We start from the raw sequence: 26351 nt of genomic DNA, 5'->3' as shown, positions 1-26351 counted from the left end.
TAATGTTCACTTGCTATGAACTTTTTGAAAAATATCTGTGTGAAAGTCTGGTTAAGACCAATTTTCAAATCAAGAGTTATAATGAATGGGTCACACTCCCATTGAGTAGAAACTACAACTAGCAGCTGCTGTTTCTGGTCCAACACTTTGAAGCAGATCCTTAAGTAACTGGTGACTTGCTCCAGAGTACTTTGGCTAGACAACCCCACCCTTCTATATATTATTTTGGTAAAGCAAATACATATTCCTTTCTCTACACAGTGTACAAGGCCTTTAAATTCAGGTAGCTTTTGTCTAGAATGCTATCACACGTAAATTTGTGTTGGTTAATGAAAACACTAGTAAACATTAACAAATAAAAGAAAATCAGTTGGTTGTGTGTATGAATTCTCTTTGCTTCCCTCTGTTCTTTTCCCTAGGGAATCAGAACGAAGTTTTGAAATAATAATGAAATAACCAGGAATATAATCTTGTTTTTCAAGTTAGCATCCTTTCTCATATATATATATATATATATATATATATATATATATATATATGGGCTCAGAGATAGTATTTCCTGTTTTTAGGTGAGGAAGCTTATGCACAGATGTTTTAGACACTTGCTCAGTCACCTCAGAGCCTGCCTTGTCTCCCATATCACCTACGTTACTCGCCGACCTGAGTTTCAGGAATTTCCCTGCTGTTGATGATTATAAATGACCTTTTGGATCATGGGCTGCACCGCTGTGCTAACGGAACCAGGTGTTTCCCCTATGGGAGCTCCCAATAGTCAGACATCATTTCTCTAGGCTGTAGGAGTGGCTGAAGCAGGGGTACGCGGACATGCATAGTGTATTGTTAGTGACAATCAGGGTAATGGGTAGTCAAAATGTTTGCATTGTGGGACTTGATTCAAAAGAGTTTAGAGAAGAGGAGGGATACCTGATGAGGTGTCCCCTGGCAAGTGAGCATTACACATCATTGGCATTCAGAAACAGAAGGTGAAATTTACAGGACACTCTGTTTAATGTCACTGATGGCCCTGCCAACGAGGGATCTGTCAGAAGAAGATGAATGCAGTCTGCGGAGTCACTGTTGAAACAACCCCTCTTGGGTTCAGACTGGAATCCCTGGGTCCATTCCAATTAAACCTTAAGATGAACTCTAGCTTCAGAGTAGCCAGGGCCTGCTGCCCACAGCAGTGGATCACTTGCGGATACCCCAGGGGATTGGCCAGAGTGGTCCAGAAATAGAACAAATGAAATGACCGATAACTCACAGTCTCTGTCAGTTTCCTGTCAGTGAGTGATTAATAGAGGGCACACAAGCAGGCCCTGGGAGACACAGTCGATACACAGTCTATTTTGTGATTCTAGATAATGGAGCTCCAACTCCCAAACTATCACCATCACGCTATTATTTATTGAATGGTTACAGGGAACCAGAGGTTAAATCAAACGCTTTAGGGAATACCATGGTTCCTGCCCTTAGGAGCCTAGATTACCTTCTCCAAAAAATATTCTGAGAACCGCCCATCATCATCCTCATCACCACAATCAACATTTAATAAGCACTTACTATGTGCCAGACACTATTTTAGATGTTTTATCTAATTTACATGTTTATCTAATTTAATCCTCAAAATTACCTTTTATAATCCTACAAGGTAGATGAAATTATCATCCTCATTGTGCAGATAATGAGAACACAAACAGGTGAGACAAGTTGTCTGAGGCCACAGGATTGGGGTGAAGCGGGGCTGGGGCTCAAATCCAGACGCCTGCAACCGAAGACCAGTATGTGCTACTCTCCAGAACCATCATGAGTATAATTCTTCCTGTGGGCCAGGCATTGTGCTGAGTTACTATACAACTGGTGCCACTAGTGACTATCATTTTTTTGACTTCTTTGAAAAATATTTGCATTTGTTTGCTCTCATGTATCTGCAGCATCAGTATTTTTTAAAAGATTTATTTTATTTATTTGAAAGGCAGAATTACAGAGCGAGGCAGAGACAGAGAGAGAGGTCTTCCACCTGCTGGTTCTCTCCCCAGATGGCCACAACAGCCAGAGCTTTGCCAATCCGAAGCCAGGAGCCAGGAGCTTCCTCTGGATCTCCCACGGGGGTGCAGGGACCCAAGCACTTGGGTCATCTTCTACTGCTTTCCCAGGCCATAGCAGAGAGCTGGATCAGAAGAGGAGCAGCCAGGACTTGAAATGGCGCCCATATGGGATGCCGGTACTTCAGGTCAGGGCTTTAATCCGCTGTGCCACAGTTCCGGCCTGCATTAGTATTATTTTTAATCTTACTGATGAGGAAACTGAGGCAAGGGAAACACGAGCCTTTCCCAGGGTTAACACTGCAGGACTCCATCCTTGGTCAGTTTTCTCCAAGGACCCATCGGACACATTGACATATTATGTTTGGAGGAACATGCCTTGAAATAGTATTTGAGACAAACATCACCCTCACAAAAACAGCCACGCTGCTATTAGGAAGTGCCTTCCTCCTGATTGTAGGTTTCCTTGAGGCCCTCAGTAAGTCTAAGCATTAGTGCCTCAGGTTGCAGATGTCAAAACTGAAGTTCACGATGTGAGGGCCGGGTCGCCCCGGGCAGCTTTGCTTCACTCACTGACCCACGGTTGTTCATTCACGGGTTCAGCGTGGAAAGCAGTATGCGCTTCAGTTCCTGTCCTGGGGTGGGTCCTTGTCTGCTGTAATCCATAAGGCGAAGCAGCTGGCAATCTTCTCCTCCCAGTCTTCTCCCCCGGGTCTATGGGTGTACTTTGAACTCTTGGTGCAGCAGTGTCCACTCGGAGGAGCAACACATGACCCTGACGCCCTCTCCAAGAGGCCCCTTTGCTGCTTTGCCACCTTCCTCTCCCTGGCCGTGGAGAAAAGCGGAATTTGCTCTTCTCGGTAGACATACTTCTGTAACTGACCACTTGGCACGGATAGGGAAGTTGGTTGTACAGGGACTTTCTCAGCCACGTCTAAACAGAGACTTTTAGTAACAATCTGAGGATCCTATCATCTGTGACCTGCAGGACCTTGGAATGGGAATACACTTCAGAAGTCACCATGTCCCGCTCCCAGAAAAGCGGCTGGTGGGACCGAAGGGGTGGCCTGAATCTTTCATGTCAAAATGCCTAACTACGGTCAATTGCTCAGGGACAGCGGAGCAAGCATGAAGGAGGAGTGTGCAGGACGCTAAGGGCACCAAGAGCCCTCTTTGATCTCGATCCGTGCAGCCACGAAGGCAGTGGCCGGCACTGGTTTTCCTGCACGAGGCAGTAGGTGTGTACTCTGCAGCTTCTCTCTGGCTCCGACTACTCCGGGCAAGGAGAAGTGAATGGGGGAAAAGTACAGGCTTTAGAGTCAATCACATGACTTCGAGGAGTTCCTTCCACAGGGTCTGGAACCCTGAAGATTAATGGCTGCAACCGCCCCATCCTCGCACGCAGACAAAGGCTGCGCCATACAAAGAGAGGCCTTGTTATTTGAGCTCTCAGAACCCGCAAAGAAGAGGGTCAGACGACGGAACAAGGCGGAAACTCACAGCTTTCCCCCCGCGAGCGCACAAAGTGTCTGGGACGCACTCCAGCTGCGTCAGGATGTTGGCCGAGTGAGACGCTCCGGGTGGAGGAGACACAGCCCAGCGGCTCCCCAGCGCGCGCCCAGCCCTGTCCCCGCCGCTGCGGCTGCCAGGAGGCCGGCCCCTGGCGGGAAGAGGCCGAGAAACCTCAGAGCCAGCCGCGCGGACACAGCGGCTGCCTTGTTTGTTCCTCGGCCTCGTGGATTTTTCCCCCTCCCTGTCCTAGGGACCAGACATCCCTGCCCCACCACGCCCCACCTCTCTGGGAGGAATCTTTCCACCCTGGCTGAGAAAGCGTTAACCCAGAGCTTTCCGCACGCCCCCCTGACCTCCCCCACCGCTCCCGCCCGAGGTTCCTAAAAAGGAAAGGTGCCAAGTTTGGACCGAGGAAGAAAAATGACGGATCAAAGGCAGGCGATACTTCCTGTCGGCCCGTTGCTATATATAACGTGACCAGTGCACGGGCTGCACAGACGCACCTCGCGTTCGCCCCGCCGCCGCCGCCACCGCCGCCGCCGCCGCTGCCCGAGAGCCTGAGGTTTCCCGGGGACCATAATGAACAAGTTGCTGTGCTGCGCGCTCGTGGTGAGTCCCGGCCCCGGGGGACGCGCGGGTGCCAGGAGGCTGTGTGCCACCTGGTCCCCGGACGTCCCGGCGCACGGATGGGGAGAGGAAGCGCCCCTGGCTCTCTCTGCTGGATTTGGGGTCCGGCTGCAACAGGAAACCTTTTACCTGTACAGTGCTTCCCCTAGGGCGTCGCTTTTCTGCAGCTAAATTCCTGCTGAGTTTATGGACCTGGAGAGCAGATGTAGATCTTTTTTCTTTCACTGATTTTTTTTTTCATTTTATTTGCTGTTTCTTCAGCTCAGATTATTCAAGTCCTCATGTAATTTATACTATCTTTGCTTCATTGGCTTGGGCTGTATTTTATCATTATTCTTACTGGCAATGGTTGCCCTTGGTGAATCGGAAGGGAAGAGCAGTCTTTTAAAAACTATTATAACTACTATACATGTTTGGAGGCGGTGAATATGATGGGATACATCTTTAGTCTCGCTATGCAAGTATGAGGGGAGATGTGGAAGAACTGGCCCCAGAGAAAAGATCTCTCCTCTCTCCTTCCATCCCTCTCTCTCTCTCTCCTACCCCACACACTTATTAACTGCAGTTTAATAAGGGAGTTGTCCGTGTAGGTCCTGGAAAACTCAAGTAAGTAAATAAACAGCCAAGTCACTAAAGAAAAGGTGTGTTGGACAGGAGTTTACACATAGTTTTGTTAGATGGACTGATAACTATCAATATGGATAGTAAAGAGAACTTTTTTTAAGTAAATCATTATTAAAACATAATACACACAGAACTGCACAAGCCCTAAGGGTCTAATGACGTTTCTCCAAGTGAGCACTTTTGAGCTGGTGCACAGAACAAGACCTGCATTACAGCAACCTGGAGGCGCCCTGTCCCTGCCACTCTGTGTTCCTAGCCAGCATAATCAGCATCCTAAACTGAACAATGGACGTGTTTTGCTTGTGTTGGAACTTTATGTAAATGGACTTTGTGTACTTTTTTGTGTCTGGCTGCACTCAATCAAAGTTCTGTTGTGGGATTTATTTTCACTGTTAGAAGTATAATAGTTATTCCATTTTCATTGCTGTATAGTACTCTACTGCATGGATATAACACAATTGATCTACTAATTCTAATTTTTGGCTCATGTCGATAATTTTGCAATTAATACAGGAAAAATTTTATTCTTCCCAGTGCTTAGTATTTTGTCAAAGGTTTAATTGATATTAAACTATCAGTGTCTTATAAATTTTAGGATTTCTCCCATCCAAGTACTAACTTTGCTAGATCCTGCTTAGCTTCCAAGAGCAGATGGGATCCAGCGCATTTAGGGTGGTATGGGCATAGACTAACTTTCAGAATTTCTACAAAATAATTTGTGCTCCTAATAACTCTTCCTAAATAATAGACATATTATATATATATATGCTCTGTAAAGAAAGGTCAGTACATGTTTGGTGGCTCAGTATAACCAGAAGAGAAGACTTCATATATATTTGGACATTGTAAATACTGTAAATGGGAAGGATTTCACGTTCCCTTTCTTTAGTTTCTGCAGTTGACTTTATTTTATAGATGACTGGAAACGGACACTTCATCCTTACACATAAAGAGTTCGGATGTCCTTTTGTAATCACTGAAGTGCAGTTCCAGGAACTGGAAGCATTAAGATATTTGATTCTGTGCGCTAGGGATGCTATAGTGAAAAACAAGATAAATAGTATTCCTGTTCCTATGGTCCTCACAGCGTACTGGAGAAGGCAGACGTTGGTCAAGGAGTTGTATACATAATTAAGTTATAAAAGAGGAAGTACTAGGTGACTTGGGAATATAAAAGATCTTACTCTCCAAGACTTAGTAAGGGAAGTTGCAGTAACAGCAGTTATCAGATGGGCCAAAATTCAAATCCCAGTACTACCACTTACCTGAGAGAACACTGTGGCCCAGTTGCTTCTCCATTGAGATTTAGTTTTCTTTTCAATGACATGGCAGTAATGATATATGTATATCCACTGCCATATAAAGTTCCTGTTCCACATTAGCACCAGTTTCGAGCACTACACTCACAGAGAACGATAGGGCAACCTAGAGCCAAGTGAACTGTCTATGTGCATGGTATTCACAGGAGGAAGAATTGACCATTTACTCTAAGCTGGAAGGACAGGTAGGTTGTCTCGTTGTAGGAGACATAATAAGATGTCCTGGATCCAAGAAGTAAGACAAGTAACACTGCATGATGAAGTAGAATTCTAGATACTCTAGATTCCTTTTGTGAGAGCAGAGGATACGCTGGTGGGTGAGCAGTGACAGAGTGGGTAAATGCCATCATCAGGACGAAGGCCAGGGTCATAGGCTTTCCTGGGATGCTCAATAATGTCATCAAGTGCAGATTCGCTCTGCAAGGGAAGAGAGTAACAACACCAAGACATTTCTTTCACGGTTGCCTACGAACGACCTGATGCACTGGGAACATGGTGGCCTACGCCTTCCCCTTAATGGGCTGAAACTCCCCATCATCTAGTGCCAGAACCATCCACAGGAGTTTTCAGACTGAAACTCTGAGTTCTTATTTAGATACCAGGAGTTGGGTGGAAGGGTGTGGGTATGGGGAAGGAGTCGCTTTTTTTTTTTTTCCAAGGAAACTGTCCTCCTTTAGCATATGGCCTTTATAGCGTCTGATTTTTGTCGCTCATTTTGCTTTGCTGTCCTCCACAGTCACTGAGTTTGTGTTTTCCTAGCCTTCTTTCTTCAGAGAATGAAACCTTTGAAGTTTCTAGGAGAATCTGACCTATACTAGGTCCCAGACAGTCCTAACCCCTGTCCACAGCAACCTTTTGTGCCTGTGTTGCCTAGCAACAGCTCTTAATTTCAATCTGGTTTTTAATTTTACTTCCTAAAGTAAAACCACACTTGTCAAACTCACAGAAAGCACTCTGTGCCAGATTGTTCTCTAGTTAGCTCTAGCAGAAGAGCTATGGTAGTGTTCATCAAAGGCGCACCAAAGGGACTCTCAATTTCTCCTAGCCCTTAGCTTGGCTTCCAGGTGTTGCGTCAGGCCCCTGAACTCCTGTTCTGTTTGAATGAAAGCTTTCTGAGAAAAACATTATTTTCCTTATTATCTCTTTAACCAAGCGTTTCCTTTAGCCTGACTCTGTCCTTTGAAGCGCCCCCACAAAAAATATTGAGAATAAAAAAGAAAGTTGTATACAAATTAATGCTTGTATTACTCATAAGCCTTGACTAATGTTGCCTGAGTGTCTCTTATGTTGCTATGATGAAGCAGAATGTCAAAATTATCAGTGTACTTGTATGTTTCACCCTGCAGGGAAATAGCTCTCCATTATATCTGGCTTCTGTCATGTACTTTCATAATAAATCCTTTGTAACAACTTCCTTGCTCTCCTGAAATGAAATTCAGAGTACATGTATTTTATCTACACATATAATTTTAAAAAATCAATATATTGTCATAACAATTCTATAAAGGAGTAGTAAAAGGAAAGTAATTTATAATAAAATAAATGTCACTAGAAAACATAAAGCAGTAGTGATCCGCTAGCATCTTTATGTGGAATTACCATGAGTACACCATCGGAAATGAAGACTGGGCGCATGTATCACACTGGTGACTTGAACAGTACAGGCTTTGCTGCTAAGATTTTCCCCAAATAGTAAATAATTGGTGCTAGAGAAGCTAAAACAGACAAGCAAAAAACAAAGTCCAATCTACTGTCAAATTTTATGTTGTGAAATTCCCGAGATATTCATTTAGTATAACAACCACATCTGAAATAGTTTGCATCTAAATAAAATTGGGATCTAATGTATGCTAAGATAATTATAAATAGTTTTTTTTTTTCACTTAAATTGTTTACACAGTTGTCAATAGGATGTGTGAGTGTTGTGGGTAGTGGGATGATTCTTGATTATTCAGGGCACCTAGTGGCAACACTCATAATGACCCTAAAAATGCCCTAAAAATACCTAGAACTTCTCATAGGGGACAGCACCCTTCTGTGGGAAACAAAGTATGAGGTCTTTGCAAGCACAGATTTTCATTTTACTCATTTGTAACGCCCAGACCTTCAGAGTACCAGATACTAAGTGTGTATTTATTGAGTTGAAGGAGCAATGGATGTTGAAAAATCCACTAGTAATTTCCATGGATGTTCCAACAGTATTTAGCTTTCAAAATTTAAATCTAACATTATACATGCATGCTAATATATTAAATATTTTTCTTTATATTTCCACTATAAAGGTTCATATCAATACCTTTATGAAATTTTATTTTTAAGCAAGCCACAAAAATGAGCAACATTCATATCTTTATCTGTGGAGATGCAATCTAAGCTCAGATGAACAGATTTCTGTCCTTCCCCTCTGGTTGGATTGTGTGCTAGCCACTAGGTTTAGGCATCACATGTTTTATTTTTGGTTTGATAAGTTGTATATGTTTGTAAAACACCCCAATAGGGATACCCAGCAGATATTTAGATTTGAACAATTTCATAGCAAAGGAGAATCCTGGGCTGGAGATAAAAATCTGGGTCACTGGCCTAGAGAAGATTTTTTTAGAGCCACAGAGAAAGATGATTTCGTAGGAGAGGAGGGGGGAGGGTGAAGCTACCCGCAGAGCATATTTCTGATATTGATAGTCTGGTAAACAAAACGCAAATACGAACAGCAATAGCAGCCATGGTTAGAAAAGAAAACAAAAGTCAAAGTAAAACTTAGCAACCCACAATAGCAGGAACTAGTGAATCGGAAATCCTAGCAACATCTGTAAACTATCCAGGCAAGAAGAAAGAGTGAGGTATGGCCAACTTGAAATAGATACAAGGACAGTATTTTTATGTGACATGTAATTAGTTTTTGGAACTCACTACCACAGAATATTTTGGGGTAACTCGCATAGAAAGTCTAAGAAAAGAATTCTCTGAGACAGTTGTAAGAGACGAGAATAGGATTACTACTCGTTAGGTAAGAAGCTGCTTGGTACCCACTCTCCTCACATTTACCTGGCCTCTCTAATGTTCCCAGGCCAGGGCAGTCTGCAGACACACTAAAATGGTTTCTCCCAACTACAGGATGACATCATTTCCTAGGTGTTTGGGTAGATTTTTTTTTTTTTTTCACCAATTTCTCAAAAGCACCTAAACCAGTCAGATCATGAATGGAGAGAGGATGCTATTCCTGAAGTCCTTCCAAAAGACTGATGTGATGTTAATGGTCCAGATTTATCACGTTCTTGTTGTGATTTTTAAAAATTGACCTTTTTAGAATGATAGTCTTAGTCCTGTAAAGTATTAATTTTCTTTAAGCATATTCTTAAGTAATAGAAGAATAGTCTTCAGATTTTTATTTCAATTCATTCCACCTTGGCAGTATTTTCTGTAAAAGACTCAATATCAACTGTAAAATGGAAAAATTGGTATCAATGTTAATTTAAATTTAAAATAAGACATTGATTCATCTAAGCTTTTGACTGTCTGTGGTGAATTCGATTTCTTCTCTGATCTTCAATCTAAAACCTTCTATTTCCTTGCAATTTTCTTATTAAAAATATTTCTTTCTCATTCCAAAACATTGTTCAGTAACAAAACTTTCTTCTTTCTTCGTCTTAGTCCTAGTCCTGGTTTTGCTCCTGCTTTCACTCATGTTCTTGGATTTTCTTTTTTCAAGAACAAAAGCTTGTTATTTCTGGGCCTTTCCTTTGCTTTTATTCTGTTGTTCTTGTGTCTATTCTACTCTTGGTCTTCCTCTTGTTCTTGCTCTTGTTCTCACACATGTTCTTATATTTGCTTGTTCAAAACCAGAAATCTATTATTACTTTTTTGTTCAAAATTTTTAGAAAAAATAGATATTAGTCTTCTATTTTCACAAAGTTGCCCCATCATCAATTTGCATCAGTGTCTCCCTGGCCTGACCAACAACCACCAAAAAAAGTAGAATAATGTAGGAATTTAATTTTATGGTATAATGACACTACTTTGTGAGGGCAATGGCAGACAGGAGGCAAAAGCTCTCATTTCTGTCTTAGTCTCTAGGGTTCCATCAATCATTTCACTTCTCTAAGGTCTGAGTTCCCACAAGTCTAAAATAGAAGTTTTTAGGTCAGGTGATGGAAATTCTGCTTGAGTTTTAGATTTTTGACATTAGAATTGAAAAAGAAAAGTTTTATGCATTATTTCCCATTCCACAGATGCAAAAATCAGCTATTTATTTATATAAATATTTATATTTATTTATAAAAATATTACTCCAGGGGCCAACGTTGTGGCATAGTATGTCGAGTTGCTGTATGTGACCTAGCATCTGATATGAACCCTGGTTCATGTTCCAGCTGCTCCACTTCTGATCTAGCTTCCTGCTAATGCACCTGGGAAAGCAGAGGGGGATGGCCTAAGTGCCTGGGACCCTACCAATCATGTGAGACACCCAGAAAATATTCCTGGCTCCTGCTTTGTCCTGGCCCAACGCTGGCTGTTGTGGCTATTTGGGAAGTGAACGAGCAGATGGAAGATCCCTTCCTTCTCCCATTCTGCCCCATAACTATTTCAAGCAAAGAAATAAATCTTTTAAAAAACTATTACTCCAGGTAAACTTTTAGTGTGGTGGTTAATACCCAACTTGGGATACCTGTATCCCATATTGGAGTCCCTGGGTTCGAGTCTTGGCTCCTCTTCCAACTCCAGGTTTCTGCTAATTGCACTTCAGGACGCAGTAGGAAATGGCTCAAATACATGGGTCTCTGTGACCCACATTGGAAACATGAATTGAACTCTGAACTCTTGGTGTTAGCCTGGTCCCAGGCATTTGGGGAGTGAGCCAGTGGATAGATGATCTCTCTTGTGTGTCTCTCTGTCTCTCTCTGCCTTTCAAAAATGAACAGTTTAAAATATGAAAACATCACTCCATGAATATCTTCATATCATTGATCTTGTTGCAATTGTCTGGGTTTTTTTCTGCCCCATTCATTCATGTGTAAGAAATCCTATTTGAGTCATGGAGACCACAAGAGGAAGCAGCTTTTGAAATACGACCTACTTTTAGGTGGTATGACATATGTTTTAGTATCCCAGATTCTTCTTTACAGCCAAAAAATATTTTCTCATTCTGAAACATCCTTCTTGTCTTTAGCTCATATGCATAGAAGTTGTTAATATGTATATTTTTCATATTCCATTTAGTTAAGGCCAAGTCTAAGACATTCCCTCAGGACTTACTGAAGAGGTCTAATTATGGTCACTAGCAATCTCCTTAGACTCATTGAGCAGAATTTTCTTTGAATTTGTATTCACAAAGAAGTACTTGAAACTGCACACTGCTCTTTGGAGTAAATGTCAAACCTTCAGGCATAATAAGCATGGTAATGGGTAGCTTGGCATGACCATTAAAAACTGCATTTGAGTAATACAAAAGCTGATAGACAGAAGACCTCTGCTCCCACACTCAGTTTCTTGTCTCTTCTTTTAATGGACAACAAAAAGGCAAAAATAATCAACTGGACTGTGCTAAAGTAAATGTGCAGTAGGAAACACGTGTGATGTTTATTGAAGGATGCATAGTAGTGCTGTTCTCAGCTCTTCTCCATCCAGAAACTTTGTAGGACAGTATGAGGGGTTCTTTTACAAGTTTGTGGCTATGCAAATTATTAAAAAGTTATGCTTGGATTTCAGAATTGTTTTTGCATCAAAATAAACATGTCTTTTGATTCCGTTTTTCCATGAACTTCTTTTTATAATTTGTTTATTTTCATTTCATTTGAAAGGCAAAGAGACAGAGACAGAGGAAAATCTTCTATCTGCTGATTCATCACTCCCTAAATGCCCACAACAGCCAGGGACTCAATACAGATGTCCATTGTGGGTTCCAAGGAGCCTACTATACCTGGTGCCTCCCAGGGTACATATTAGCCAGAAAGTGGAATGGAAAGCAGAGCCTGGGCTCAAACCTTGGCACTCCAACTTGAGATGTGGGTGTCCAAAGAAGAGTTTTAACACTTGTACCAAATGCCAGCTGCATATTCATATATTTTTAAAATTACTCTTGTACTTCTTATGTTCCTTCTGGTAAGGATGGGATGGGGCAGGATATGAATAGTTCTAACCAGTGACTTCTGAGTTAAAATGGTGTCATGTCCAAACTAAAGTACTCAATTGAGGATGTACAGCACCCTGAAGTTTTATTTGTACCCCTCTTTCCTTCCTCTACAACAAATAAGCTGTTTTCTAGATATCAGCTTCTATATTATCCTAGGTCCTGGACAGCTAAGAGGTTTCCACAGGCCAACTAGGGAGTGTAGTATGAGTGAGTAATAAATCTTTGTTGTTATTTAAGCCACTGATATTATGTCATTATTTACTACTACAACATAAAAACCAAACAGTCCTGACTCATTCAGTAGCCAAATTCTAGTTATGACTGATCAATGAAGGGCAGGGACTTCAAAAAGCATTTGAAAATCACAAGTGACCAAGGGGAAGCTTTTGGCATAGTGGTTGGGATGCCACTGGGATACCCAGTTCCCATGTCAGAGTGCCTAGGTTTGTCTCTCGGTGCTGGTTCATATGTCCTGCTAATTGCACTCAAGGGAGGTAGCAAATGATAACACAAGGATCTGGGTCCCTCTCACCCCGCTGGGAGACTGGAGTTGAGTTCCCAGCCCTTATTATAGATCTGACCCCATCCTAGCTACTATGAACATTTGGGAAGTAAACCCATAGATGGAAGATACCTTCTCTTCTCCCCATCCCCACCCCACACACCTTTATGCCTTTCAAATAAAAGAAGAAAAAGTATCATGAATGATAACAATCTATGCTTTCAGATTATTAGTTTATCCTATTCTGTAAGTATAGCAAGAGAGCATGCTTTTTCTCCTCATTGTTTCTTACTGACTCTTCCTTTGTAGAAGTTACTTCATCTTCATCTATTCATCTACACCTTTAATCTATAAGCCAACCCAAAATAAGCAAACCATAAAATAGAAAGACCTAGTCACTTTTAGAATAGTTACTATATATGCATGTCACACATAATATTTCACTTAGTTTTCACAAAAATTCTTTAGAATACTGTCTTTATTTTACAAAGAAACAAATTTGGGGGTATGAATTACTGAGAAGTTACAGCATAGTATAAAGTGCACTGATGGCCCCATATCAGAGGATCATCTTCCAGAGAGGCTGCATGAACACTACATTCCAGGACAAGAGAGGAAGGGAGAATAATTTATTCACCAGGATAAATAGAAGGAGGGATGGATAGATGATAGATTTATATGTAGAGAGAAGGTTGGTCACATTAAATTTTCCTACCAGGTGATTCAGCAAACCTCCTAGTAGGTATATGTCCAAGGGAAATGAAATCAGTCTGTCCAAAAGATATCTACACTGACATGTTTATTAAATCACTGTTCACAGTAGCCAACAAGGGGAAACAAACTAAGTAACTTCCATCAACTGATGAATACAGAAAATGTGATGCAGATAGACAATGGAATACTATTCCTCCCTAAGAAAGGGTGGAATTTTGTTATTTGAAACATGGATGAAATTGGAGGCCAATTATATTGTGTTACAGTTGATCATTTATATGTTTGTCTCTTTCAAAAGACAATAAATCCCCAGAGAGAAGAGTTGATGGTTAAAAGATTTGTTTAGAACAGGTAGAATTTGAATTCCAGCTTGAAAGTCTGCTAGTACTGTGGCATTTGACAAATCATTTAACTACTAAGACTCACTTTATTCATTAACAAAATGAGGATACTCACATATCCTCCGAAAGGTTTGGAGTGGCTGGATGTTCATAGCATGAGAAGATAGGGCTTACTATACAGTTTGCTATATAATAGGAGTATAGTTTATTATATGACTATTATTTATCAAATCACTTAGGACATGTAGCATGTTTCATACATCATTGGCATGCAGTAAATATCAACACATGTAACTCAAATGCTGTTTTATTCCATTTGTACTTCAAGGTTCTATTATATTTCATAACCACCATGGCTTTTCTTATCTTTTACCTAACTTCCCTTAGCCATTAGTTGACTGTGCTACAATATAGGTCATTAGTAATTAAAGAGATTCATACGGTGGTATGAACAATGTATTATTTCAAAGAAAAGCACTATAGCATTACATAGAATTTAAAAATTTATGTTCCAAACTATGAACATATTAAAATGCATTGCCAATTCTGAGCCCAAAATATCGTGGGTTTCAGCTGGAAAAGCTTGAACTAATGATACTATCTGTGCTTGTCAAATGGGCCTGAATGGAGATAATTATAATGAAAAATGCAACCGGTTCTGCTGTTGAGTTGGTTTCAAGAATTCAGATTATATCTCAAATTTCATGATTAACAGAAATCCAGGAGAAAAATATTAAGAAAATCATAAATAATAAATATATTTATATCGATATAATTTATATATTATATTCAGTATAGTGTATATAATTTGAGATGATTATGTTTAGTATAATTAAGATATTTTTAATTAATGTAATTATAAATAATTAAGATAATAATTAAAATATTAAGATCTAGGACCCAAAATATTTATATATATCTTCCTTGGAAATTTATAAGTTATTTATCTGTGTTACATGTTCTTTTTGGTCAGAGGTCCTTCTCACCTTTATTTATTAATCTGTCAAATATTAATTGTCTGTAAAACTCTTCTGAAGCAGCAAAGCATCATAAGCAAATCTGACCTGACAACATGAACTGATTCTGAACACAAGCAAGATACTGCTAATTAATTTAAAACCTTCCCGTCAAACAAAGGAAACTTCTGAAGGGAACAAAGATTATACCGAAAGTTAAACTTCACCAGGAGAAAGTTTTTCCATCTCAAAGAAGCAAAATAATGTATAATTTGACTCATAGATTCATCTAATAAGTCATAATTGTGTTTCCTCACCCCTGTTGACAAAAAGTCAGTTCTGCACAGATAAATGTATTGGGTTCATTTTCACTTACTTTCTTACCTAGAGACAAAATTCCCAGCCAAATGACTGGCTGTTGTGACAATGACCAAACTGTGTTAGACTCTCAGGTGGGCAACCAGCAGCAGTAGTGAATTTCTTGCTTATTTCATACGTTCACATTTAAAATGGAAGCTGCCTACAAATGCAGTGGCACATGCAAAATGTCATGTGAGATGGGAGATGCTTTGAAAAAAATGTTCAAACTTCAGGCAAAGACTGTCATCACTATCATTTTAAAGATGGAAAACTTGCAGGCTCTGTGCCTGTCCTTGCAAATGTATCCATTATATGATGGATATTCTCTGTGTCTTTAAGATCCCAAATGATTCTAATTACACCAAGTAAGTATTCAATTAATCTATTCAGTTGAACACAATTAAATTACATGTATTGAATACTTGCTATGTGGAAGGCACCATGCTAAGCATTTAAGGAATATGGGAACAAATACCTTTTTAAAATCTGATCCCTCAAAGCAAAGCCACTGGAGCTGCCTTCAATCATTTGGACTAGAATAAGAAAATGGCACCAGTTAGGAAAATGCTGAAACTAATTTTATCAACAAGTCACAAATGCTGTTTTTGCAGATAATTAAGAGTAGGGTATATAATCAGCTTATAGCACATTTTAGGTATGGTACTTGCGACTAAAGAAACATCAACATGTCTCTAGAAATGAAGCTGTCTCAAAACATCTTTCATTTCCTATGTCTGATGTAATTAGCATATGTAAAAATGTCTCACACTTGTCTGGAACCTTATTTTTTACCAAGTTTATCTGAATCTCTTATTAAACAATCAAGTTGAATGTTTTTAAAACTTGGGGATAGTGTTGTGGCATACTGGATAAAGCCATGGCATGCAATACCAGCATCTCATATAGGCACCAGCTCATGTCCCAGCTGCTACTCTTTCTCTCTAGCTCCCTGCTGATGGCCTGAGAAAAACAGTGGAAGATAGCCCAAGTGCTTGGGCCCCTGTTACCCACTTGAGAGACCTGGAAGAATCTCCTGGCTCCTGGCTGCTGGCTTCAGCCTGGCCAAGCCCTGGCCACTGTGGCTATCTGGGGAGTGAACTAGAGGATGGAAGCTATTCCTTCTCCACCTTTCTCTCCCTCTTCCTCTCTCTCACTCTCTCTCTGTAACTCTTTCAAATAAATATTTTTTAAAAAACTTATTATTACTTAACATTCTTCCTGAAATTCTCTGTGACACTTTCTCTAATCTTTTTTCATCTCATTGAACAAATGTCTGTAAGTTCCCAAAGTTAATATGTTTATCCCTTATTTTCTTGTAAACAGTTTTCTTCAGTGATGCCAGCTACTCTCTCCGCTTCTACAGCCATTTATGTGTTCATATACTTGAAAGCTGTCTATTCAGCTGTGACTCTATCCTGAGTTCTCATTGCATGCTTCCTATCATCTATGAAATATTATCACTTGAGTCTCATAGATGGATAATGTTCCCAACCCAACCAATTCTTCTATTACTATCAGCTGTCAGTAATTTGTTACAGTGCCACATACCTAATGGGCATGCTCTGTAATTGCTTCTTATAGCTCCACCCCTCCCAGTGCAATCTGCCAACACATGATTTTTTTTTTCCCTTCTCCATCGCTGGTGACCCTCATAATTTCTGATCTGTTTCTACATTGAGTCTTGTCTTTGTCTTGTTTCTTATTTCATTTGCCTCCAATTCTTTGCAGTGGGTGACTTATGAGTTTTTTACATCAGAGTGAGCTTTTAGATGTGTATTAACTTATTCAACTACATTACTTAGCCACATTTTCAGAGCATAGAAATTCTTTCAGTGTTTACCAAATGGGTAAATAAATTAATTACTTAAAGTATGAGAAACATGGGGAGGAGCTAGACTATAAGATTTAAGACTATTTGTAACAAAAGTCAAATGGACTGATACAAGAAAATAGTTTATTTTTAAATAATCTTTATAATTTATTCTATAAGAAGTATTTAGGAAACTCACTATGGTATATATCAGGATGTTTCCTTTCATGGGTAAGATGGGCTATAAAATGGCATTGTTTCCAAACTGACCAGAAGTTTAGCTAACTCTGGATAGTCCTCAAATAGTTCACTCTGTGGCAAAGATCATGACGAGGAATTACAAAAGGAACTCCCAAACCAAGTGGTTATTTCAAGCTTTGCGTGGGCTGCTTTTAATGAATCTTCCATAAATGGAAACCCACTGGGTCATTCATGGTTCTGCATACCAGAGAGCAAGCCCAGTAGTATGGGACTGGTTACATTGCGTAATGTAAAAATAAACTTGCTGGAGGAAGTGTATTCTCCTTTGGTCCTCTAGGAAGACACATACACCAGTAGAGTGTTCTAGTCAAATCACTTACCATCTGAGAAGTTTCCAGCTTAGTAGCTTTGGAGAAAAACTAGTCTTAGCAAGAGGCAGGGAAAGCCATAGTCAGTTCACCTAGACTTCAGGAAACCTCTTGATATTGGTGACTTCCTAACTATGTGCCCTCGAGTCTTAATGAAAAATAAGCACTTGTTTTTGGACAAAATATAAAAGTGATAGTATAAGTACAAGAATTTATTTGAGGCCAGTGCCACGGCTCACTAGGCTAATCCTCCACCTATGGCGCCGGCACACCGGGTTCTAGTCCCAGTCGGGGCGCTGGATTCTGTCCCGGTTGCCCCTCTTCCAGGCCAGCTCTCTGCTGTGGCCAGGGAAGGCAGTGGAGGATGGTCCAAGTGCTTGGGCCCTGCACCCCATCGGAGACCAGGAGAAGTACCTGGCTCCTGCCATCGGATCAGCGTGGTGCGCTGGCCGCAGCGCGCAGGCCGCGGCGGCCATTGGAGGGTGAACCAACGGCAAAAGGAAGACCTTTCTCTCTGTCTCTCTCTCTCACTGTCCACTCTGCCTGTCAAAAAAAAAAAAAAAAAAAAAAGAATTTATTTGATATAAAAGGGATTTGACCAAAATAAATCATCTTATATACCACATGATCTAGGATTGAATTTTGCTTGTACTAATTACTCCAAAATATTATATACATTATTAATTAATCCACTGCCTGGTGCAGAGTGGGTTTAATATGTGTATGTTTGAATGGAAAAGACAAAAGAGAATTTAATATACATAGAACCCACTTTTCTCTCTTCCCTGTACCCACCATTACCATATCATCATGCTTCCTAAAAACAGGGAATTATCATTAGAAGTTTATATATTTGGAGGACCAACAGCTGAATATATCGGCTAGTAATTGCAAAACTATTTAGAGAATTTAATACCAAAATTTACACATATATTTTAAATATTTTATTTGACTTGAAGCATTTAAATAAATATCCATTCATCTACATTTTGATACATGGTCAAGACTTTTCTTGAAGTCTATGTTAACAGTTTCATCCTATGTTTTCTACAAACCCCTTATTTATATGATTTCCGATTCAGTTTTTTTTTAAGATTTATTTATTAGAAAGGCAGAGGAACAGAGAGAGGGAGGGATGGAAAAAGAGAGAGAGAGAGAAAGAGAGAGAGAGAGAGAGAGAGAGAGAGAGAGAGAATATTCCATCTACTGGTTCATTCCCCAATGACTGTAATAACCTGGTCTGGCCAAGGCCAAAACCAGGAACCAGGAACTCCATTTTGGTCTTGTATGTGAGTGGCATCTTCTACTCTCTTGCCAGGTGCATTAGCAGGAAACTGGATAGGAAGCAGGGTAGATAGGACTTGGACTGGTGTTCTGATAATTGAATGCTGACATCACAAGTGGTGGCTTAACCCATTGCACCAAAATGCTGGTCCCCCATCCATTTAGTTTTGAAGGCTACACATATTTATGACAATAATTAATGACATAATCTTTCTAAACATTTTCTCTATTTTTTTAATTGTTGTCACATGTCCTCCAAATTCTTTGTTAGGATGTATTTTGCTGGTGTTTTGTTTTTTGGATTTTCTTTTGAAGGAGGAGGTTTCATCTTTATCCAGACATTCCAAGCATTCAAATATATTTTGTAGTAAAATAGTTCTTTTTTCTATAACCATGTTAGTTAGCTTACATAATATTTCATTGAATTGCTTAATTGTAGTTACAAGTACAATTAACATAAAAAAGATTCAATAATATGCATTCAACTGATTTTTGTTAAGCTTAGGCTCTACTGGTGAAATCAAATATGAGCTAGTTGCTAGAGAGAAGGAATAACTATCATCAAATGATTTTACAAATGGAATGGAAGGAATGGGTGAATCCAAAAAAAAATGAAGATTAGTGTGGAGAGTTTGCATATAAAGGAATGTCTCAAAAATAAACAAGGTGGCATGAAAAGTATGGAGAGGATTAGAGCAAGACATTTTTTTCCAAGTTCATTGGCTAAGTTAACTGTCATACCAAACGATAGTATGATGGTTGAGCTACAAAAGACATTAGAGAACAACTCATTCAAGCTATCACAATCTTTACCCACAACCATCATCTGCAAATAGAAGATTATTTAACAGTTCCCAATATTAAAAATGGAAAGAGAGAAAAGGGAAAAATCTATTACAGATGCAACATTATCTGTGCTTTCAATAAAAGGATGCTTCAGGGAGAAATCTTGGATTGGTAGAAAGTACTAGAGTAGAGGGCTTTGAGATTTTTTTCAAGCACAAGTAGTGTATACCAAATTCTGGATAGAGAGAATGGGAGAAAGGTGAAAGAAAAAAAAAAAAACAACCTATGAAAGCTACAAGGGTAATTCCACTTAATTCTTCTGTAGAAGTCAAGTGTGAAACACACATACACACACACAACATAAAACAAAAAACAAAACAGAGTGGCTTCTTTGGCAGAAAGCACTTACTGCTTCTGCAGACAGAGCTACACATGTGTCCTGGGTTTTTCACATCTTATTCAGTGGTTATTTGGGACTGAATCTTATATAGAAATTCATTTTAAAACTCTTGATAGGTTTTAAATATCAGCTAAAGAAGGCAATATCCAATGTTAAAATGCTATGTTGTATGGCAACTTTTTCAATGCTTTTCCAGAAAAGGCAAAAGAAAGTAAGAGAAAGGGCTGAGAAGAAAGGTTCTGTTAGTCCTGCTTGTCCTCCATCCAGTAACTGATTCCAGAAATTCTGTGTGGGAATTGGGGCTAACCGAAAATTGAGACCTAAACATCTAATTTTGGCCACACAGAGTTCTGTCTTTTTTACCAAAGTGGAAAATTTTCAGATAAAACAGAGGCCTAATTGAATTTGTTGAAAATAAGTCTATAGTTCCTTGAGGCTCTCTGATTTTTAGATTTGCATATAATTTCATATGAAAGCCTTAGAAATTACCTTCACTAAATACTAATTCTTAAGTCGACAATATTTATTTTTCTATGTAATTTCTTTCATCCCAGCTTCCCAGTATCTTAACTAAATGACAACTCATTTACAAAGAACAAACACCATGGCCAATAACCTAGAAAAATATAAGCTGCATCAATATTCTTGACCAAATCTGTGTCTGTGGGGCTCCTTCTCATGAGGAACACAGGTACCATCAGTTGGGTATTCCAATCCCATCCTCAGCTCTCTTGGAAAACAGAGAAAAAGTCAGTGCTGTTGAACAAATGGGCACACCTGATCCACGTGGAGGGTGTACCTCCATGGGAAGTGGGAGGCTTTCAGGACTGTAACCTATTAGGATATATACCTCACTTAGCAGTAGTACTCTAGATAAAGGAATCCTTCTGGATGTCTGAGTCAGGCTTCTTGCAAGCAAACAGAACCCTCAAAAGTGGCTTTCCAGGAAATCTAAAGCAAACAGCCAGAGAAAAAAGTATTTCTCCTTGATTTCAAGTGTCTTAGCAAGTTGTGTCAGCAAAGCACTGAGGATATTAGAAATATTTGGGTTAAATCCACCCAATGAGCCTGGAAGGATGCTCATAATAGAGTCAAATCACCTTCCAGTGCATTAAGTTATTTAATCTTGCTTTGGTTCTTTCATTGCATTGATCATTATTTATAATTACAAGTAATTGCTTCTCCTCTTTTGCTGCCTACCTCCCCACTCAACAATGAGCCTCTGAAGTCAAAGATCATCTCTATTTTTTGCACCACTATATGCTAAGTTCATCCTGTACTGTCTGGTAAATTGTAGATGCTTAATAGATTTTAATTGAATTCAATCTATTTCTGAAAGATACAGGTCAAACCAGAGTATCTACCAACCACTGGTCCATTTCTTTCTCTTAATTTGAACTCACTCCAACTTGGCCAATAAAAGCCCTAGGAAAAGTTGAGCTCAGTCTTTCTTCCAGAAACCTTCAGATCAAGAGGCAATCCTGAAATGACCACAAGCATCCTCAATGTTGCACTCCATTCTGCTTTTTCATTGGTTTAGAGTCCCTTACATCAAAGCACTGTCTCTGTATGAAAATTCCTTTCTATAAAGAGAGCCACGTGACATGTTTTGTTCCTTTCCTTTGTTTTATTGGCTCATATCAGGTCCAATCAGGTCAGATACTTGCCATGTTCCAGTAAGAAGTGAATGAAGTTACTTATATGAAAATTCCTAAACACTTAAGGAAAAGGCCATTTTTTACCTTTGCCATCTCTAATTCCAAATGGAATTCTGTTAACTTAGCTTGGCACATCTTTTTAGGTCAGGGGGTTTCTGTGAAATTTCCTGAGTTCTGCAAAGAAGAACACCTGGAAAAAATTATGTTTTGATTTGCCGCCTCCCCAGAGCCTGAAAATAGTCAGCGTTGTTCCCTGTACCAAAAGCAAACAATAAAAACCAAACAAACTACCCCCTATACACACATAAAACTGGTTTTGCTGAGCATGTATTTACTGTAATTAGTGTGAAGAATTGCTTCAGTTCTCCCTGGAAGAGCTTTTGGGGCCTAGAATACCAGATAGATATCCAAATGGAGCTGTCCTCTCAAAAAGCACCCATGCCCATTAAATCCTTTCTCCTGCTACCCAGACCTCTTCCTGACCTTATATGCAGACTTCTGAAACACTCCCTGCTCTGTACGATTTTTCCCTATTGACCTGAAGAGGCGTAATTTTCTAGACAACATTCATTTAGAGTCTAGACAGCTGGTCCATATGGTCTTAAAAGTCATAAATCTCTTTCCAGAGGATGCCAAGCATATTTGGGCGGGGCAGTGTCTCTTATCTGCATATTCTTGCTGAGATTCTTCCCCTAGTAGGCATTTGGCACCATTTGTTGCATGAATGGATGAATGATAAGAATGCCTGTTATGTAATCAAGAACCTTCACATATCAACAACACTTTACTTCACTATTTGAAATCATCAAGTCTTAGAAATAGAAAACTAAAAGATATTTCATCTAGTCCTAAATATGGCTACTTTGTCCACCCCACTGAGAAACTGTAATCTCTCCACCTTCCAAACCTTAGTGTTCCCGGTCTCCTTTTCTGCTCATTGTTTTTTCTACAATATTTATGTACTAACCTATAATTTATTTATAATATACTTAATTTCTTATTCTTCCAATTGGATTGCAAATTCCATAAGGTTAGAATATCTTGCCTACTTTGGTTTTGATTTTTAAATTAATTTTTTTTAAATTAATTATTTTTATGCCAGGGAGAGAGAGGAGAGAGAGAGAGAGAGAGAGGGAGAGGGAGAGGGAGAGGGAGATCCTCTGTTTTCTGGTTCACTCTCCAAATGCAGCAAGGCTGAAGCCAAGATCTGTGAGTGTGGTCCAGTCTCCCATGTGAATGGCAGGGGCTCAAATACTGTAATCATTGCCTGCTATTTCCCAGGGTATATGTTAGGGGAAGCGGAAATTGAAAGTGGGGCTGTTACTAAAACATGGGGTGCAGGTGTCCACAATCTTGGTCTTTGAGGTTAAGCTACTGGAGGCACTTACTTTGTGGGTGCAACTCAATGGACAGGAAGGGCATTAGCACTAAGGATGTGAGGGGCTTCTTTCATCTAATGCTGCCTTTGCAGAAAAGAATGATCCTATTCCCATGCTAAAAGGCTGTTCTTTCCCTTTCTACTTCCAGTTCCTGGACATCTCCATTAAATGGACCATGCAGGAAACCCTTCCTCCAAAGTATCTCCATTATGATCCAGAAACCTCTCGTCAGCTGATGTGTGACAAATGTCCTCCTGGCACCTACCTGAAGCAGCACTGTACAGCAAGGCGGGAGACCCTGTGCACCCCTTGCCCGGACCACTACTACACAGACACTTGGCACACCAGTGAAGAGTGTCTGTATTGCAGCTCCGTGTGCAAGGAGTTGCAGCACGTCAAGCAGGAGTGCAATCGCACCCACAACCGTGTGTGTGAATGCGAGGAAGGGCGCTACCTCGATCTAGAGTTCTGTGTGAAGCACAGGAGCTGCCCCCCTGGGTTTGGAGTGGCACAAGCTGGTATGTATCAGTTTCCAGCATGCAGCAACATTAATGAGGATTGTGCAAAGCCTGACAGCAGTGAAAGTTAGGGGGACACTTTTGTCCTGAGAAGATTACAGGCTAGCAAATTGCAACAGGAATAGGACCTGAAGGTATGTCCTGTGTGTCTGGCATACTTTCAAAGGACCATTTCCCAGAGGAATACTTTACCACTATAGGGCAATTTAGTGAAAAATCTCAAATGCAGCAAATTACCCTCTAATGAGATGTATGATGAATTGTTCTTTAAAGAAACATACTCCAAGTCTCATGGCTTGTGGTTGATAGATACCTCTATGTTTCACTTCAGCACGGGTGGCTTCAAACTGCAGTGCTTTCTGACAAACATCAGAAATGTTAATTGATAACAAGGGAGTAATTATGCTGATATTAATGAGGCTCTGGAGTGCTAACAATGAGCAGTTATAATTAATTATGTAAAAAATGAGAATGGTTAGGGGAAATGCATTTCATTATTAAAAAATGAAGCTACTTCTTCCTTTGGCCTGGGAGTTGAGTGCCTGGGAGGATAAAGCTTGTTGCAGCCTCTCTTCAATGAGCTTATTCTTTATCTTGGACAAAACAGATTGTGAAGCAAAGAGTGAGCTCTTGTCTAGAAACAAAGTGCTTTCTCTTTTTTGCATCCTGAACATTGTAGGTTAGAACCAGTGTGCACTGAATCTTTTAAAACTACAACCCACATTTTTTTCCAACACATTCCTGAAGCTTCAGTGTCACAAACTTCTCATGGCTTAGGAAAATTAAGAGTATTCACTTACTTCACTGGAGAGAGTTGGAATAAGTATAGATCTTGATTATTCAATTTGAAGCAGTGTTTCTCGGCTTCAGCACTACTGACATTTGGGGCTGCATAATTCCTGTGGTGGGCAGCTGTCCTGTGGACTGTGCTGTGTCTACCAGCATCCCTGGCTTCCTGTCACAGGAGCAGCTGTCATCTCCCCATTGTGACAGTCAAAACTTTCTCAACACTGGCTGGTAAAATTGCACCTTATTAAAGACCACCAGCACACTAGATGCTAATTATCTATACCTATTTTCACTTTCAAACGTTGTGACACACAAAGTCCAGATTATTAGATAACATATCCTTTAGGTTTAAAGGCATACAAAGGAAACATATTCAAAAGTCAAAATCTGTCCATTTCCTACATAGTGAATCTTATAAAATCAATTACAGAAGGTGCAAATTCTATCAGATTCTTAAAATGTATCTCATGTGAACATTCAAGGCAGGAATTAATGGTGTTTTCTAATTTTTATTGGATGATGGTTTGGAATTCAGTGCTAAGCCAAGGTGCAGAAGGGAAGCCCATCCAACAAAAGCAAATCTTTTTAATTCGATTCAGAAGTCCTATATTTAGAAAATTAATTAAGCATTGACTGTGCTGCTTGTAAACTAGAAAATTTTTGAAAAGCAATGGAAATAGTAAGAATCTTTTTCACATAAGCATGAAAATATAAAGTAAAGTAAGCCAGGAATTAGAAGACTTAGGTCAAAGGCACCCAGTCTAGTCTCTGGCATTAGGGTGTGATTTATTTATTTCTCCCTCCCTAAAAGCTCACATGGTGCTTTCTCTTGAAAAATGAAAGGTTTCCAGCTCAAGCAGAAGGAAGGGTTATGTGGTGTTGCTCTAAATGTATTTAATAACAACTCCTTTTTGATGTTGCTGTTTGGAAGTTAGATTCTGCCTCTATATTTTGTGTATAACCTTCTGACAGTTAGCTCTATAATCCTATGGAATCCCTTACAACTAGCATGGTGAATTCTCCACTGTAAAGCCAACATTCTCTCGTCATTTTCATATTTCACATTTTGCCTGGTCATAATTTTTATATTCCCACTAACACTAATAAGGCTGAATCACAACTTAGTGGATAAATTGTTTCTTTATAAAAAAGTTCTTTCAATTATAAAGGGGAAAATCCTACCCAGAAAGGTCATTAGATGAAACCTGCAAGTGTATTGTGAACTTGAGTTCCATCATTCTTGGATTCCTGTTGTTAAGAACTTTAAAGCCCAACTTACCTAAAAGGACATTTAATTCATATTGCTTTCTCATTAGGGGGCAAGAGAAGACCCAAGCCACAGGGGTGTATCTAAAGAATGACATATGAGTTTGTGTGCAGAATGTTCTGTGATTCCTAGTAAATCAATAATGAAAGAGTGACATGGAATCCCTACTCAAATATCTATGCTTGTAATACTGTTTGGTTTATAGAATTCAAGGAGAGTGATGCATTAAGAAAATATTAGAAAAAAACCTCTCTTTGCTTTATATGGTGATTCCTATGAAAATGTCACCAAAATCCAGGAAATATGGAAATAGCCTTTAACATGTGAAGATTTCAGGCAGTAGTTTCTTTTCTCTTTCTTCTGCCAGTCCCATATCATTTTTGTAAGTCAATGAACCTTCAGTCAGAAAAAAGAAACACAAGATGAAACTAGACCCAATCAATTTTGCTTGCCCCAACCCCTTTTCTTCTGGTTTTGGTAAAAAAATACATTGAAGTAGGGGGTTGAGATTTTTAATAAATGAAGTTTTAATAACTTTCTATAGCTTCCACTTGTTTCTTTTGTATTTGTTATCTTGCATAAGCCAGAATTGCCCTGTAAAATTTACATTTGAATATTGAAATATAAATCTGTTCAACTAACTCACACTAGATGGAGATATTTTCATATGCAAATACACAAATGTATGATCTACCCATGCATAATACAGCCAAATGTTTAAAGATATTTATTTTTAATAGCATCTTTAGTTGTTGACTGCTTCGTGT

General features: G+C 39.5%; 1 protein-coding gene across 1 annotated transcript in view; it reads left to right on the top strand.

The window, feature by feature from the left end:
- The first annotated feature begins 3394 nt into the window (after nucleotides 1–3394).
- TNFRSF11B (TNF receptor superfamily member 11b) overlaps nucleotides 3395–26351 on the top strand; it is a 30173-nt gene continuing 7216 nt past the window's right edge. Inside the window, exons 1-2 of the mRNA XM_002710603.6 lie at nucleotides 3395–4163; nucleotides 23159–23528. Coding sequence (XP_002710649.1) covers nucleotides 4134–4163; nucleotides 23159–23528 — 400 coding nt within the window. The 5' untranslated portion in view covers nucleotides 3395–4133. The remainder of the gene's footprint in view (nucleotides 4164–23158; nucleotides 23529–26351) is intronic.

Source organism: Oryctolagus cuniculus, chromosome 6, assembly GCF_051225735.1.
Source record: "Oryctolagus cuniculus isolate XC-2025 breed Fujian yellow rabbit chromosome 6, ASM5122573v1, whole genome shotgun sequence".
Taxonomy (NCBI): domain Eukaryota; kingdom Metazoa; phylum Chordata; class Mammalia; order Lagomorpha; family Leporidae; genus Oryctolagus; species Oryctolagus cuniculus.
The sequence above is the reverse complement of the archived record's forward strand: the minus strand, read 5'-3'. Positions and strand labels throughout refer to the sequence as shown.